The sequence below is a fragment of the Heliangelus exortis genome, chromosome 19, assembly GCF_036169615.1.
Source record: "Heliangelus exortis chromosome 19, bHelExo1.hap1, whole genome shotgun sequence".
NCBI lineage: Eukaryota > Metazoa > Chordata > Aves > Apodiformes > Trochilidae > Heliangelus > Heliangelus exortis.
Window position 1 is genome coordinate 6,773,513 of NC_092440.1, and position 12,970 is coordinate 6,786,482.

Below are 12,970 nucleotides of genomic sequence, written 5' to 3' on the forward strand. Positions count from 1 at the left end.
AGGTACAGTGTACTATGTTTTGAAAAGTTCTGAGTTTCTTTCAAAGTTTTCTTCAGATTTTGAATTGTAGGTCTGTGCTAGGGCTTTCCAGTAGTCATGTAAAAAAACCCAACCAAACAAACCCTACCAAAAATTTTGACAGCGACATAGGAGACGAAGAAGATGGGAGGGAGCTGTTTGTATTATATAACAAATTTATAAAACGGCTTCAGAAAAGGTTTGTAGTGACTGGTATACTCTAATTATTACCTTTTTAATTTATTTCCACCCCCTCAAATCAAAGGGCACAAGGGTGCAGTTCTAACTTTGCAAACTCTGCTTATGTCTCTGTGGTGGAATGAAAAGTAAGGTGTGCCAGAGTTTAAAATGTTTTTTAGTATAAGCCAAAAGTAGTTTGCTTGCGGCGTATGAATTTCAGGAAATATTAAAGTGAGGAAGGGCAGGAGGGATAAGAGATTCATTCAGAAAAACTGAACAGTAAATTATTTTCATTACAACGTGACAGTTGTTTAACAAGAAGTAAATGTTCACATTTTTCTGAAAAGCAAAATGAGGGTCCCTGATCTTTAAATGAAATTAAGGGGGAAAAGCATTAATTATGAGCTTCAGCAAAGTTCAGGAATAACTGGGTATTTTAGAAGTACATATACTAATGCTAAATATTGCTGTTGGAAGCAATGGTAGAACTCCAGAGACAAAACATCCCACAGTTCAGATCTGTATCCAAACCTCTTACTTGAAAGCTTAGCCTGAAAATTTCTCAACAGTTAAATCATAAGAGGTTTGGTGCTTCTCACTGTGGTCCCAGCTGGGAATCTGGAAAGTATAATGCTTGAACTGACTATTCACTTTGATTCTTGGAAATGGGAGCAAGTTGCATTAGAAAAAATTCCTGAATTCTTTGCCTATTGCATTATTGGTAGCAGATGGTGACACAAATGGCATTTCCATAGTCTTCTATTTTGGTACAGGAACTGCTAATTGTCCCATTTTGACTTGGCAGTCTGTTAAGCTTTGCTAATACATCTCAGGTAATTTGAATCCTGGTTTAAGTTCCTGAACTGTGGAAACAGAGTTTGAAGTCTTTAGTTCACCAGACCCACAGCATAGTTGTACCTTTTCAAAGCTATCAAACTTTGTGACCCTTGCAAAAATCAGCCTCCCCAAATCACAAGCCCGTGGTGTTTTTACCCCTGGCTTTTAGTGAAAACTGAGGTATTTGCAGGGAATGTGACAAACCAGGTGTTCTGTGTCCACTGCAGTATGTGAGCAAGCTGCTCTTCTGTCTTTAAAAATTATGGGGTTTGGGGTAGAGCAAATAATCTACAAGTAAAGCAATGACACGTCCCCTGCCATCCTGGCTGCTGGTGAGGTCACTGCCTTGTTGCTCTTTAGAATGGAATTGGCAAGAAACAGATCCATACACCAGCTCAAATCCCATTTCCCTCTCTCTGTAATTAAGATGCTATCATCTCTTAGGATGTTTTCTGAGCAAAGTAATTTTGTTTTCTGTCAACCTGAATGGAATACTTGTGAACAAACCCAAATATTCCCTTTTTACAAGCTGACAGAAACATTAAGACCTAGGATGGAGATGCTATGTTTCATCATTTTATTTTAAAAGTATGATTGTTAATGTGACAATTGCTATGGATTATTTTAGTGCTTTATCACTCCCCCAAAGCATTTTTGATTTTGATAGGTCCTATAAAATTTTACCTGCAGGAGAACCTGCCTCCAGAAATCTGCCCTAATCCTATTACATGGTGAGCATTTCCATCTATATCCTCTGGGAAGATATCCTGTGGGGAAATTAAAGCTGGGATTCCAAGAGATGCTTTTGTTTTATTATTATATGTGTGATCCATTACTTGATTTATCAGAATGTTTACACTTTGTACACTATCTTCTGTTTGCAATAGAGGTACCTCTATCTCTGGTTTGTTCTTCTCTTCTGTAAAATATGAAATCCCAAATCTTTCTAGTTTATACAGGAAACTTTCAATAACTGCAGTAACTTTGCTGTGTGTGTGTCTAGAAACCTTCAACCAAGAGAATTCAGGTTAGGACTGGCTTCCTTACCCTGTGAAGGCAAGCTTCTGCATAGATAAAATAACCTGTGTAGCAGCTCTGAAGCATGTTATTCAGGCTATGCACAGGTATTGTTTCCAGATCTGAAAGGCCATACATGATCCAAATGAGTCTGCAGCACCCTCTGGTCTTAATTAGTTGAAAATTTCCCGAACAGCTCTCTGAAGACATGGAAGGAACTTAACTGCTATTGCCAGCCTTGTAGGATTTTCCTTCCCCTCCTTTGTATAAGTCTCTCCATCTCCTCCAGCACTGCAAATAGAGCTGAAGATCTGTCAGAGCTGGCTGGATATTGGGTATGGTACATGCCCACCCAAATGTCTAAATTGTGGCAGCAGCTTCAGAACTTGCCTGCAGCTGGATGGTCCTTTATGTCATTCCAGCTCAGGCCATGCCATGTCCCTCAAAGGGTTAGCTGGCATCTCACTGCCAGCTCATGGAGCAAGAGGCACACATGATGGGGAGATTAAGTCCTCCAATAAGATATTTCCTGCTGGTGTTCACTACCCCAAGCAGCCCCTGCAGCCCTTTTCAAGGCAGAGTTTTAACAAGGCAGCTTGCTCTGATGCAGACCCATGACAGGCACCCTGGCATCCAGGCTGTCTGGGATTAAGCTCAGACACCTGGGCTGTCTCTGCTGGTGTCCTCTGTTTTTCTTCTTTTCCCCTGCATCTTGGAAAGAACATCATGCTAGTCAATTCTCTGCTAGTCCACAAAGGATGTGATCACAGAGTTCAGGTCTCATGCTGAGCATTTCTTAAGCATTTTGGCTCATTGTGAAGTAGCACATAGTTTAATCGAATAGATGCTTTCTTTTAGTTAAGTTATTTCTTCAGTAGCTGTAAAAGGATGGCATCTTGTTAAATTTAGTTTCTTTCTGCTGAAACTCATGTGGAAAAGGAATCTCTAAAAAGTCAAATTGACTTTACAATACAGATAATATAGACTCTATTTTTTCACTGACATCACCATCCCCCTGCATAAGGATGGTTTTTGTCCAAGGATTCTTTACCCATTTCTCATCACAGCATACTTAAAATTAGCTACCTTGCTTCTGCTACACCACTGTCTCTCATTAATTCAAAGACTTAATGTGTACTTAGATATGTTCTGCCAGTATGTGATTTGAGAACACAGTGAGCAAAGTCTGTACAAATCCCTCTGTGCCAGTAGCTGGGATCACCTCAGGTGTGTCTGAATTAAGCTGGTGAAAGTCTGAACTTATTTTAAAAAGCAACTCTGTAGGAGCAGCCCACCTCATCTTTCTGCATTGCTGATGGATTCCTGCATATATTGACAAGGACAAGTACAAGGAAAACACTGGAGAGGAGCCTGCAGACAGAGATGAGCTATGCTGTGCATTTTTTCCATCACAGGGGCATGGGATCTGGCAAGTACAATTCCATTTATCCAACAAAAACCTGGATTCCAGGTTGCCAAGAGGTCTGGAAGATTATGAAGGTCAGTAGTGGTATAAAACCAAAATAAACTGCATGTTCTTCATTACTCAAGGAAACAAGATTCCAGTGGACACAAGATGAGGGGCTGTCTCCTTTTAGCACTGCTGTGGTAGATATGGCATTAATTTAATAATTCTGATGTTTACAAATTAGAAGCAGCAGTTTGCATTCCATACAGCAGCTTTGAAAATGCTGAGAGAAACTCAGCTTGTGCAGTGTGTGAATCCCTTTCAGCCACTGTGAAGTTTCTTTCAATCCCTGGATGCCCTCTGGGCTGCTGGGCTGTGGTTATTGCTGGAAATCGTGCACATTGGGAGCCCAGGCTGAGAGCAGCTCATCCACACGCCTTGAGAGCTCAGCTGTGTTATAAGTTGCTGGTTCATACCATGTCTTTTGGAGGTAATTCTCTGATTTCCCATTTAGCGAGGTTTCTGTGGCTTGATAATTCCCTTATGTGAATTTTGGATCAGGCTGGAAGTCATTCAGCTGTTGCAATACAGAGATGCTGGTGCCCAGCCATATGCAGACAGAACTGCAAAGGAATGTTACTGGGCAGCAGTTCCTTCTTTTTCTAACCAAATGGATTTAAAACTTTCAGTGTGACAGAGCAAGTAGTGTCTCTCCTGCTGTGGTTATCTTGCAGTAACTCTTTACTGTGCTGCTTTTTTGTTGTGACCCAAAGGATGCTCATACACTCCTGTCACTAATATCTTCTGAAAAAGTGGGGTTTGGTTCCAGCTGCTCAGCATCACACTGATAAAAGGTTGGTGCATGTTGGAGAAGCCCTGGATTACAGTTGTCCTTGCCTCTTCCAGCTTCTATGGTACTTCAGGCTTTGCAAAGTCCAGAGCTCAGAAAGAAAACCCAAGAGCATCACCTAAAGGGGGTTTGTCTCTGTATCTCTGTGCTCATTCTGTAATCTGGGCTCAAAGCCACTCTGCTTTGACTATGCACTGACAATTTACTCCTTTCCACAAGGCACCAGAGGGTTTACTGATGCTCAACGTGACTCTGCTTGCAGCCCATTAGATGCCTGAAGTGCCATGAAGACCTGCTGTCTCACTTTGATGTGAGCATTATCCTTCTAATATAAAAATGTTAATATGTATTCTGAAATCCAGCCTATGTATATGCTAGATTCAATGCACAATTGGTGCCTTCAATGTAAGGTGCAAAAAAAAGCTGGGCATTTCATAGAATCATGGAATGTTTGGGTTGGAAGGGGCCTTAAACATCGAGATCCAGCCCTCTATAGGCAGGGACATCTCCCACTAGACCAGGTTGCTTGAATTCAATTTCAAGTGATGCTACAGCATTCTAGCATATTCCTTTACAACCACATCAAAACAAACACTCAGCCTTGGGCTTTCATGTATATCACTCAGTAAGTGCTAACCAGCTCTGTGTAGGTGCTTATTTCACTGCAGGACAATGCAAATTTCAAAGCACTGTGTGGAGAAGGATTTTGCTGTTTTGATCTGTATTTTCAAATGAGCCCAGACCCTGCCTGCCCAAGCCCTGCTGCTCTGAGCAACTGAATGCAGCTCCCTGCAGGAAACTGTCTTCACTACTTCCATGGGTGCTTTACCAGGTCTCTGGGTTCCCAGCAGCAACTGAGCATGCAGAGGGCATCTTTGCATACCATGTGCATTGAGTCCAGTACAATCCAGTCCTGTCTGTGCACCATGCACATGAGGTGAAGCTCACAAGAGACTGTCCTGCCTGTTGGCTACTGGGTCAGTCTGTGCCTGTGGAATAGGACTGTGATGGTTGGGTGGCTTCTGAACTTGAGTTTGGTGGTAGATGTTCACCTCTGTGGTTGTTTCAGAATTGGTTATTGGTATTCTTATTGCTTCTCTATATTTTTCTCACCTCAGTTCACATGACTATAGTGCCTTTTTTTGGTCTTGGAGCCTATTTAAAAAGAGAGGAAGGGAACATGTTCCAGAGATTTCAAGCAGCTTTGTGAAAAGGGTAGGGTGTATTTTACTTCAGCCCAGATAAGACTTTTCACCAAGGACTATTGTATCTCAAGCTGACTTTTTAATTGGTTTAGCTTCTCTGATCTGTGCATTGCCAGACATGAGCCACTAGCCTTTGGAGAGAGTCCAGGGTGTAATGGAAAGTTCATTGAAACTCCAGCAGCTCTTGTTAAACCTGAGTGTATTTCAGCCCAGCACATTGCTTGTGAATAATTTAACACCACCAAGCAGGTGATAGATTTGAACCTCTGTATGTAGTGTTCAGCTTTATTCAAATTAGGAAGAGGCTTATGTAATTCTTGGGATTTTTTGTGGTGTGTTGTGAGGTTTTATTTAGCTTCTTGTGATGGGTAACTGTACGTGGAAACCCACAGTAGATGTTTTGGTATTTCCCACTTATCACCAGCATGAGCTGCTCCATGTGGCATTCAGGTCTGATTGGATTCTGGTTTTCAGTAGTAAATTCTCCAGTATTTATTTCTTCTTTTCCTATTTTTATGTAACATTCAGAGTCATTACCCTTCAGTATCTCTTCCATCAGTACAACTGTTGTACTCACAGGGGGGGTGTAGTGCTATGGCAACAATACATGATCTGCAATCTTGCTGATGAGCAAGATATGGTGCAGAAATTAGTTCATTTATCAAAATGTGATGTGGCAGAGCTGAGCAAAGGACCTGGCTATCCTCAGACTCCTATTTTCGCAAGACCTGATTCATGTTGGTTATTTATGCTCAGATATATTCTTTCCTGGCTCTTTCCAGTGATACCTTATAAAACCTACAGACGTTTTACTACCTTGGAAAATATTTTTACATGTACAATAATCTCCAAGCTATCCTTGGTAATGCCAAAAAAATGGAAAACTAGCTTTTTTTTTTTTTTCCCCCGTTCTGTTACTGTTCCAGAAAGGTACTTTTCTGTGATTTCAGGGTAGGAAAGAGCATAGAAATGGAAAAATCCCAGGCTGGGATATGTGAGAATGTGTTAGATTTTCACTGCATAAGACTAAGAGAGCTCTGCCCTTCCCTGCTGTGGTACAGACTGGGTGGTGTGCACTGGTGGAATGGGCTTTAAAGTATGAACTTACTTTAGAATTCTTCTAAAATGTGGGATTTCAGATTTAGTCACTTGATAGCCCTTTCATTTATGGTCCCACTTGTACCATGCTGGAGTAGGAGGACTTTCATCTCTGTGTAACCCCTCCTTAGTTGTATCATCTCAGCCATCCAGACTGTTGTTTCTTTAGGGGTATCTTTAGGGGTAGGAGAGCTTCCAGGCAGTTCAGGACTATGGGTCCAGCTCTCAGGGTTGCTGGATATTGGGATAATGTTAGACATGTTAAATCTTTGGCCAGGTCTGGTGATGATTAGAAATTGCTTACATGGATTTTACAGTACCCAAATTGGTACATGGTCTTAACAGTCAGGGCTTGGCTAGAAACTTTTAGAGAGAAATCAAACCAGGACAGTTTACTACAGAGCTAGGGACACAGTTCAGAAGTTTTTAGTGAAATTAGTGCCAGTGCTTAGTCAAATTATATTTTCTTGTTGACCCCTCTTATCTAATTAGTCCCTACTTCATTAAGCTGCTTCTGCTTGCATGCACTAAATCAGCTTTTTCATATTACTTTTTTGCTACTCCAGTGGTGGATACAAGTTGATACAAGAGATGCTTTATTTTCCATGCTGTAGAGCCATCCCTTGTGATCTGTGCAGAAATAAATTGTGTTGCATATCAGCCACCTGTCTGAGACTGAAGGAAAGGAGGTATTGCAGTCTCAGATCAAATGGCAATCACCAGGGTCTTATCAGGTGTGGGTAAGTATCTAAAATTTGGGTTCCTGTCTCTATTCCTGAGGTTCCTACACCTTTTCTGTGCACGACACAACCGGATTTCACTGTTTTTCTGCTAGAAAGAGAAAGGTTGTAGCCTCCTGCTCATTGTTCTGCTCCTGGTTTCTGGCCTCAAGGCACCCAGCACCCTGAGGGACCCTGTGTGCACATATGTTTGTTCTGCTCCAAACAGGCTGTAAAATAAATCACTGGCCTTGTTTACTTGGTAAATCACAGGCACATCCTCACAGAGCAGCCCTTCAGCAGGACTGCTGTGCCTCACCACTGCCCAGATCAGGAGAGGGTGGTGGGTGCCCAATGCTGGATTCCAGCGAATTAAATACCAGGACCACCAGCCTTGCTGTAGTGTTTAAATCCTGCCTCTCTAAGTGTGTAAGGTTTAAAAAACAAAAAACCACAAAATCTTAATTTAGTGCAAGGTTCAACAAAAACATTGTATTAAATTACTTAATTATAGGTGAACTATAATTGTAAGACACAAATGTGTTGCTACAAAGCAAACAAATAAGCAGAAGAGATTATTGTTTATTTTAGGAGATGAGGACAGATGATGATGCTTAAGTCTATCTGACACCCAGCAAGTTGTGTGAGCCTATTTGTTCATCTTTTCAACTTTCCATTTTCTTAGGATAGGGTTTCAAGAGCAAATAGAATAAATGATATTAAATCTGTCGCCCTGAATTGTTCTACCCTGAGTTATGAGGAAAATCACTCTGTGTCAGAGGATTATAATTATGAGGAAAATGCTGCCTGTGTAATTTTGTGCTTTGTTCAGAAAAACTTGAGCTACATCATTATCTTGGTGGCATTTGCTGGCTCTTGATTTCTGCAGTAAACAAAACCATCAAAGGTTTCTCTCTGGAACAGTTCATGATGTAGCATGGCTGGTACCCATAACAGTAGCAATTATTATCCTTTAGATCTTCTGGTTCAAGTGTGGGATCCAGACTAACTTAGAATAGGGAACCCATCATACTTTTATTTTCACATGAACCTGGAACTTAAACATTGATTTTGCAGTGAGGAACAATGGCCATTGGGAACAGAGAGTCTTCTGAGCTGTTGATATGCCAGGTGAGGCACATCTAGCTGATGATGCAAAAAACAAGTGCAAAATAGGACATCTGGTAGTGTGTTCCATCACTTAACTTTTCAGCAGTCCAAGGACATTGATTTTGACCTTGATTCTGCAAATGCTCCAGCAAACACAAAGGGTTCAGCTTTCTCTGATAATTAAGCTGTAATAGAAAAGCACCAGGTTAGGACTTGGTAGTTTTCTCCTGGATATCAGTGCACAGTAGAAAGGTTGGGGTTTAGTTTTTGTCTCAGAAAAATGTGATGTTGATGCTCTGTTTGGGGACTGTACACTACTCGTGGCTCTACTTAATTTATATGGTCCTGTAAAATTTGCAGTAAACTTCACACTGTATAATTCCACTCTGAGATGAGTTGAAGATGCACAAGACTGTAGACCCTCAAACTTTTAGGATCACTAACCAAAGAAAACTTTGAATCCATGGGTTGTGTACCTGGGTTCATAACAGTTTCTGCTAGAAAAAGCATCTGAAAGCATCAGCTAGATTTGTCCCATGGATCAGCATTATTACTGCTGGAAGCAGATCTCCTGGAGAGAGGATATGCACAACATAAAAGAAACTCACTGCAGGTCCTGCTCAAGCCTTTCTGCAGCTTCCTTCTGAAGGCAGAGAGTGCAGAGGGTCAGAAGCCAGACTTGCATGATGGATTAGTGATAAAACAACCTGCCAAACTTGGATTAGAATTTCTGTTACTGTGCCTGAAAATTTGTGTGCATTAGCAGAGAGGGACAGGGAGGATGCATCATTTTTTTGGGGAATCCTAGTAGCAATTACATTTTCTTTTTCAGACATTTTTACAGTTATGAGCCAGGAATTAATCTCCACATCTGTTTTTATCACTCAGTCTAGTTTACAAATGAGGCCCCTTTTGTCCCATCTAATTTTATGTAATCTGTGATGTTGCATAAAGATTCTGGGAAGAAAAAAAATAGAAAGATTGTGAACAGACCTTCTGGCTAATATGTACAATGACTCACTCTATCCTTTATTTCAACTTCCATGAAGTATTTTCAGATATACTATTTACCCATTAAATGAGCTGTTTCGTTTAGCTTATGGCTAACATTTTTCCTAGTATTTTGATATATTTATTGAGACCATGACAAAGCAAATCTCAAATGAGAATGTTAACAAATGCTTACATTAATCATCTCAGGCAGCCTCATTATAATCTTTTTCTGTGTAAGTAGTTATCTCTAAGAAAGGGTTTCCTGTCCCTTGGTTGCCAACTTACTTGACTTTATTGCCAAGGAAATCTCTTCTCCATGCCTGACAAGCAACGGGTAACTTCATATTCTTTCTCTGTGTAGGCAGTTTCTTCACAGGAAGAAATTAAGTCAGTCATGCCCATTGCTGAATCTAATTTTACTGTAATTTGGAGGGAAGAACCATTCCCTGGGTAGAATTGATTCCATAACTGATTATTTCAGGATTTCTGTTACTTTCCTCCAAAGAATCTGGTAGAACTGTTGCTAGTGACAGGCCCCAAGCTTGTTTGGCAAGGTCACTGAGGCACATTTCATGGCAAGTGAGGTATTTCTGCCTTGCTTTGGTTTTCAGTCATTGGCAGCTGCTTTGTGGAAATCTGAGCATGGAAGCAAGTCTGCAGGACTTTGCTGTACATTGAATTTCTTCCTCCTGGGGAGCTTAAGGGTCTTTGGGTACCTCATGGAGACAAACTGTCTTCAGCTGGGTCTGTCTGAGCCAGTTCATCTCCATCTGTTCTCTACAAGACCTGCTCCTTTATTCAAGCTCCACAGTCACCTGAAAGAAATCCTGAATGCTGAAAAATTCAGCTCTCCTCCCCTGAGCCTTCAGCCCCTTTTTATCCTCTTTAATAGGTGTTAATTCCCTGGGCCTTTCCCTACTTCAGACCAGTCCCAGCAGACACCCCAGGCTTCTGTTCCCTCCCTATGCCCTAGAGCAAAACATCCTTACTCAAGTGACAAGATTTCTTTTTTAAATTCTTCCCTAGTCAGCCTGGGTGTTCACCATGGCCACAGACATACCTTGCTCTGAGTTATAGAGTTTGTTCACCCTGGGGAGTATCTCTCCATCTTTTACTTGCTTCAGGCTCCTTTTTAAAGCATTTTGAAACAGTGCAATGTTAAAAGCTTGTCTGTGAAGAGGAGGGGAACACAAACCAACCTCTTCCTGCCTGCTTACAAAAAATGGGAGGAGAAATCATGGTGCCCTGCTAATGCTGGCATTTTTAACAGTGTCTCTTCAAGGTCAGTGACACCATTCTCAGGTGTTCAAAACAGCATATTTGTAGCACAACTGCTGCAAATTAGATCTGGGAGAAGACTGGATGTTTATTCTTCTTTTTTCATTCTCTCCACTGCCTTCATCTTGGCAGACAGCCAGATTCACCCTTAGATGTTATTTTGGGCAAAATGCAATCCAGAATTTTTTGGACAATTTATGATTTATTCTAATGGTGGTAAAGTACTGCTGCTGAATGGCTATGTGCAGCTTTGGAGGAGTCCCTGGCTGTCAAGGAAGGTGAAAATCTAAGGAGCCACTCAGTCAGAGGTCTTACTTCTTTGAAGAAAATCTTCTTCCCACACTTTTCTTAATTTATATTTGCAAGATTTATGAAGTGCAACAGATTTTTCCCCTCAGCAAGCCTGTAACACCAAACCTTTTTATGCAGAGGGGAGAAGTAGATTTGGTCTAGTGTTTAGAGATGAGCTTTACAGAGGCTGCAGTGGCTAAGTGAATGTCAGACTGTTTCCTTCCATGGTCCTGCCCTCCACTGCTGATGGGTGTTCTTTGCAGCCAGAACAATTTTCCTAAAACAAACAGGCATTTCTCCATCCTGTTCCCAAAGTCTCCTACTTTCTCTCCTTTACCCATTATCTTCAATTCCTCTCAGTTATGTTTGCCAGGTGGGCAGAAACTAATGCCAGTGTTCCTGAAAAGTGTTCACTTGTCAGATGGCATCCACTTTATTTTTGATATTGCATTCTTACATTTTGCTGACACCTGCAGAGCCTGTGCTTGGTCTGACCAAACTCTCTCCCAAGTAGGGGTTTTGTAATGTTGGTTCTGAGAGTTATTTGGAGTTGAAAACTACTCATGGAACCACAGTGAGAAGTGACCATGCTTCTCTTTGTACCAGTTGTGGAGAGATTTTTTAAGAGTCCTGTTATGCTTCGTGTCACTGAAAATTGAAAGTAAACCCAACTACAGCAAGGCTATACAGAAGGTAAACAGAAATGGAACAATGAGATGAAGGTTTTACACAGAGAAGCAAAATGCCAGGTTGCAAATAAGGCAATAGGGCTGCAAAGCCCTATGAGCCATCTGAACAATTGGTACTTTCTGTGCTATGGAACAAAGTGGCTTTACAGAGGGTGTCTGCAGTGTATTTTAGTTCACTGACATTGGCTCTGTGGAAATTTCTGTTGATAAATTGCAAACTCAGCTTTGCTGCATGATGTGGAGGGGGTGAGACTTCTTCTTTGTGTGATGATGGGGAATGGGAAGAAACTACATGCTGCAGTCAGAAGAGCCTTTACCTATACCTTTTCCTCTCCACAGGTGCCCCTGGTTGACAAAAGCCATCTCCCCAGCCATCCCAGTGTACAATGGGCTCGTGTTCTTGTTTGTACTGGCAAACTTCAGCATGGCAACTTTCATGGACCCTGGAGTTTTCCCACGAGGTAAAAACAGGATGGGACTGGTGGGGCAGGGATTTGAAAACCCAAGCCAAAGGAGGTGTCAGGTATCCAAATACAGTTTGCCAACTAATACCCTTTTTTTTCTGTTATTCTTCCTTGTAGAGGTGGGATGATAGTGAAATGCTAGCTACCCTCTATCTCTCTTCTGAGCTAGATTTCAGTTGTCCTTGTACTTGCTCACACTTGGCAGTTGAGGGCACAGGGCTGGGTAGAGTTATTCTCCTTGAGTAGCTCTCCTGACTGATGTGATTGTGATTGCCATCCCTGTGTTGTGCTGGCACACTGAATTTAAGTCACTGTCTCCACAAGAGGTAGCAGAGCGTGGTGGTGGGGAGAGGCTAAACTTCCTTCATCAAAGTAGACCTTCCAAAAGTCCTTAAAAAAATAATAGAAAAGCATTGGATACTAAAAAAGATAATGATTAAGGCTTGCCTTAGAGTGTCTAAAAATGTATGCATTTAGAAAGATAAGCCTGCTTAAATTAGTACTGATTCATAGCTGATTAAATTGGGTAAATTTTGCACAGCTTTTGTAATGGGAACCACAGTGCAGCTATCTCTTTTAGCAGATCCTAATGAGGGAATTATTACCTCATTTTACCCATCTTTCAATAATTATTCACATGGAGTTTGCAGCGAAGACTGCTCTAGGCAGTGTTGCTAAACCAGTGCTCTCTGAAAAGCTGTGCTTTCTCACCTCTACTCACTGAATTCAGGATGTATTTCCAATTGCTGCTTGACAAGAACAAGGTGCCTGCTGGCTTCCCTGAACAGCAAGTGCCAGGTGGCAGGGTCTAAT

General features: G+C 41.4%; 1 protein-coding gene across 8 annotated transcripts in view; it reads left to right on the forward strand.

Moving 5' to 3' along the window:
• The window catches only part of ZDHHC8 (zinc finger DHHC-type palmitoyltransferase 8), a 104,685-nt gene that overhangs the window by 65,686 nt on the left and 26,029 nt on the right, over positions 1 to 12,970 (forward strand). For 7 of the 8 annotated variants that reach the window (XR_011729595.1, XM_071762663.1, XM_071762669.1 and 4 more), the window contains one exon: positions 12,033 to 12,154. Coding sequence is in view for 7 of the 8 variants with exons in the window: in XM_071762663.1 (XP_071618764.1) it covers positions 12,033 to 12,154 (122 nt within the window). In the remaining variant the exon portion in view is untranslated. Of the gene's footprint in view, positions 1 to 4,324; positions 4,621 to 12,032; positions 12,155 to 12,970 lie in introns of those variants that run through there. The other variant, XM_071762668.1, reaches the window with a different exon arrangement.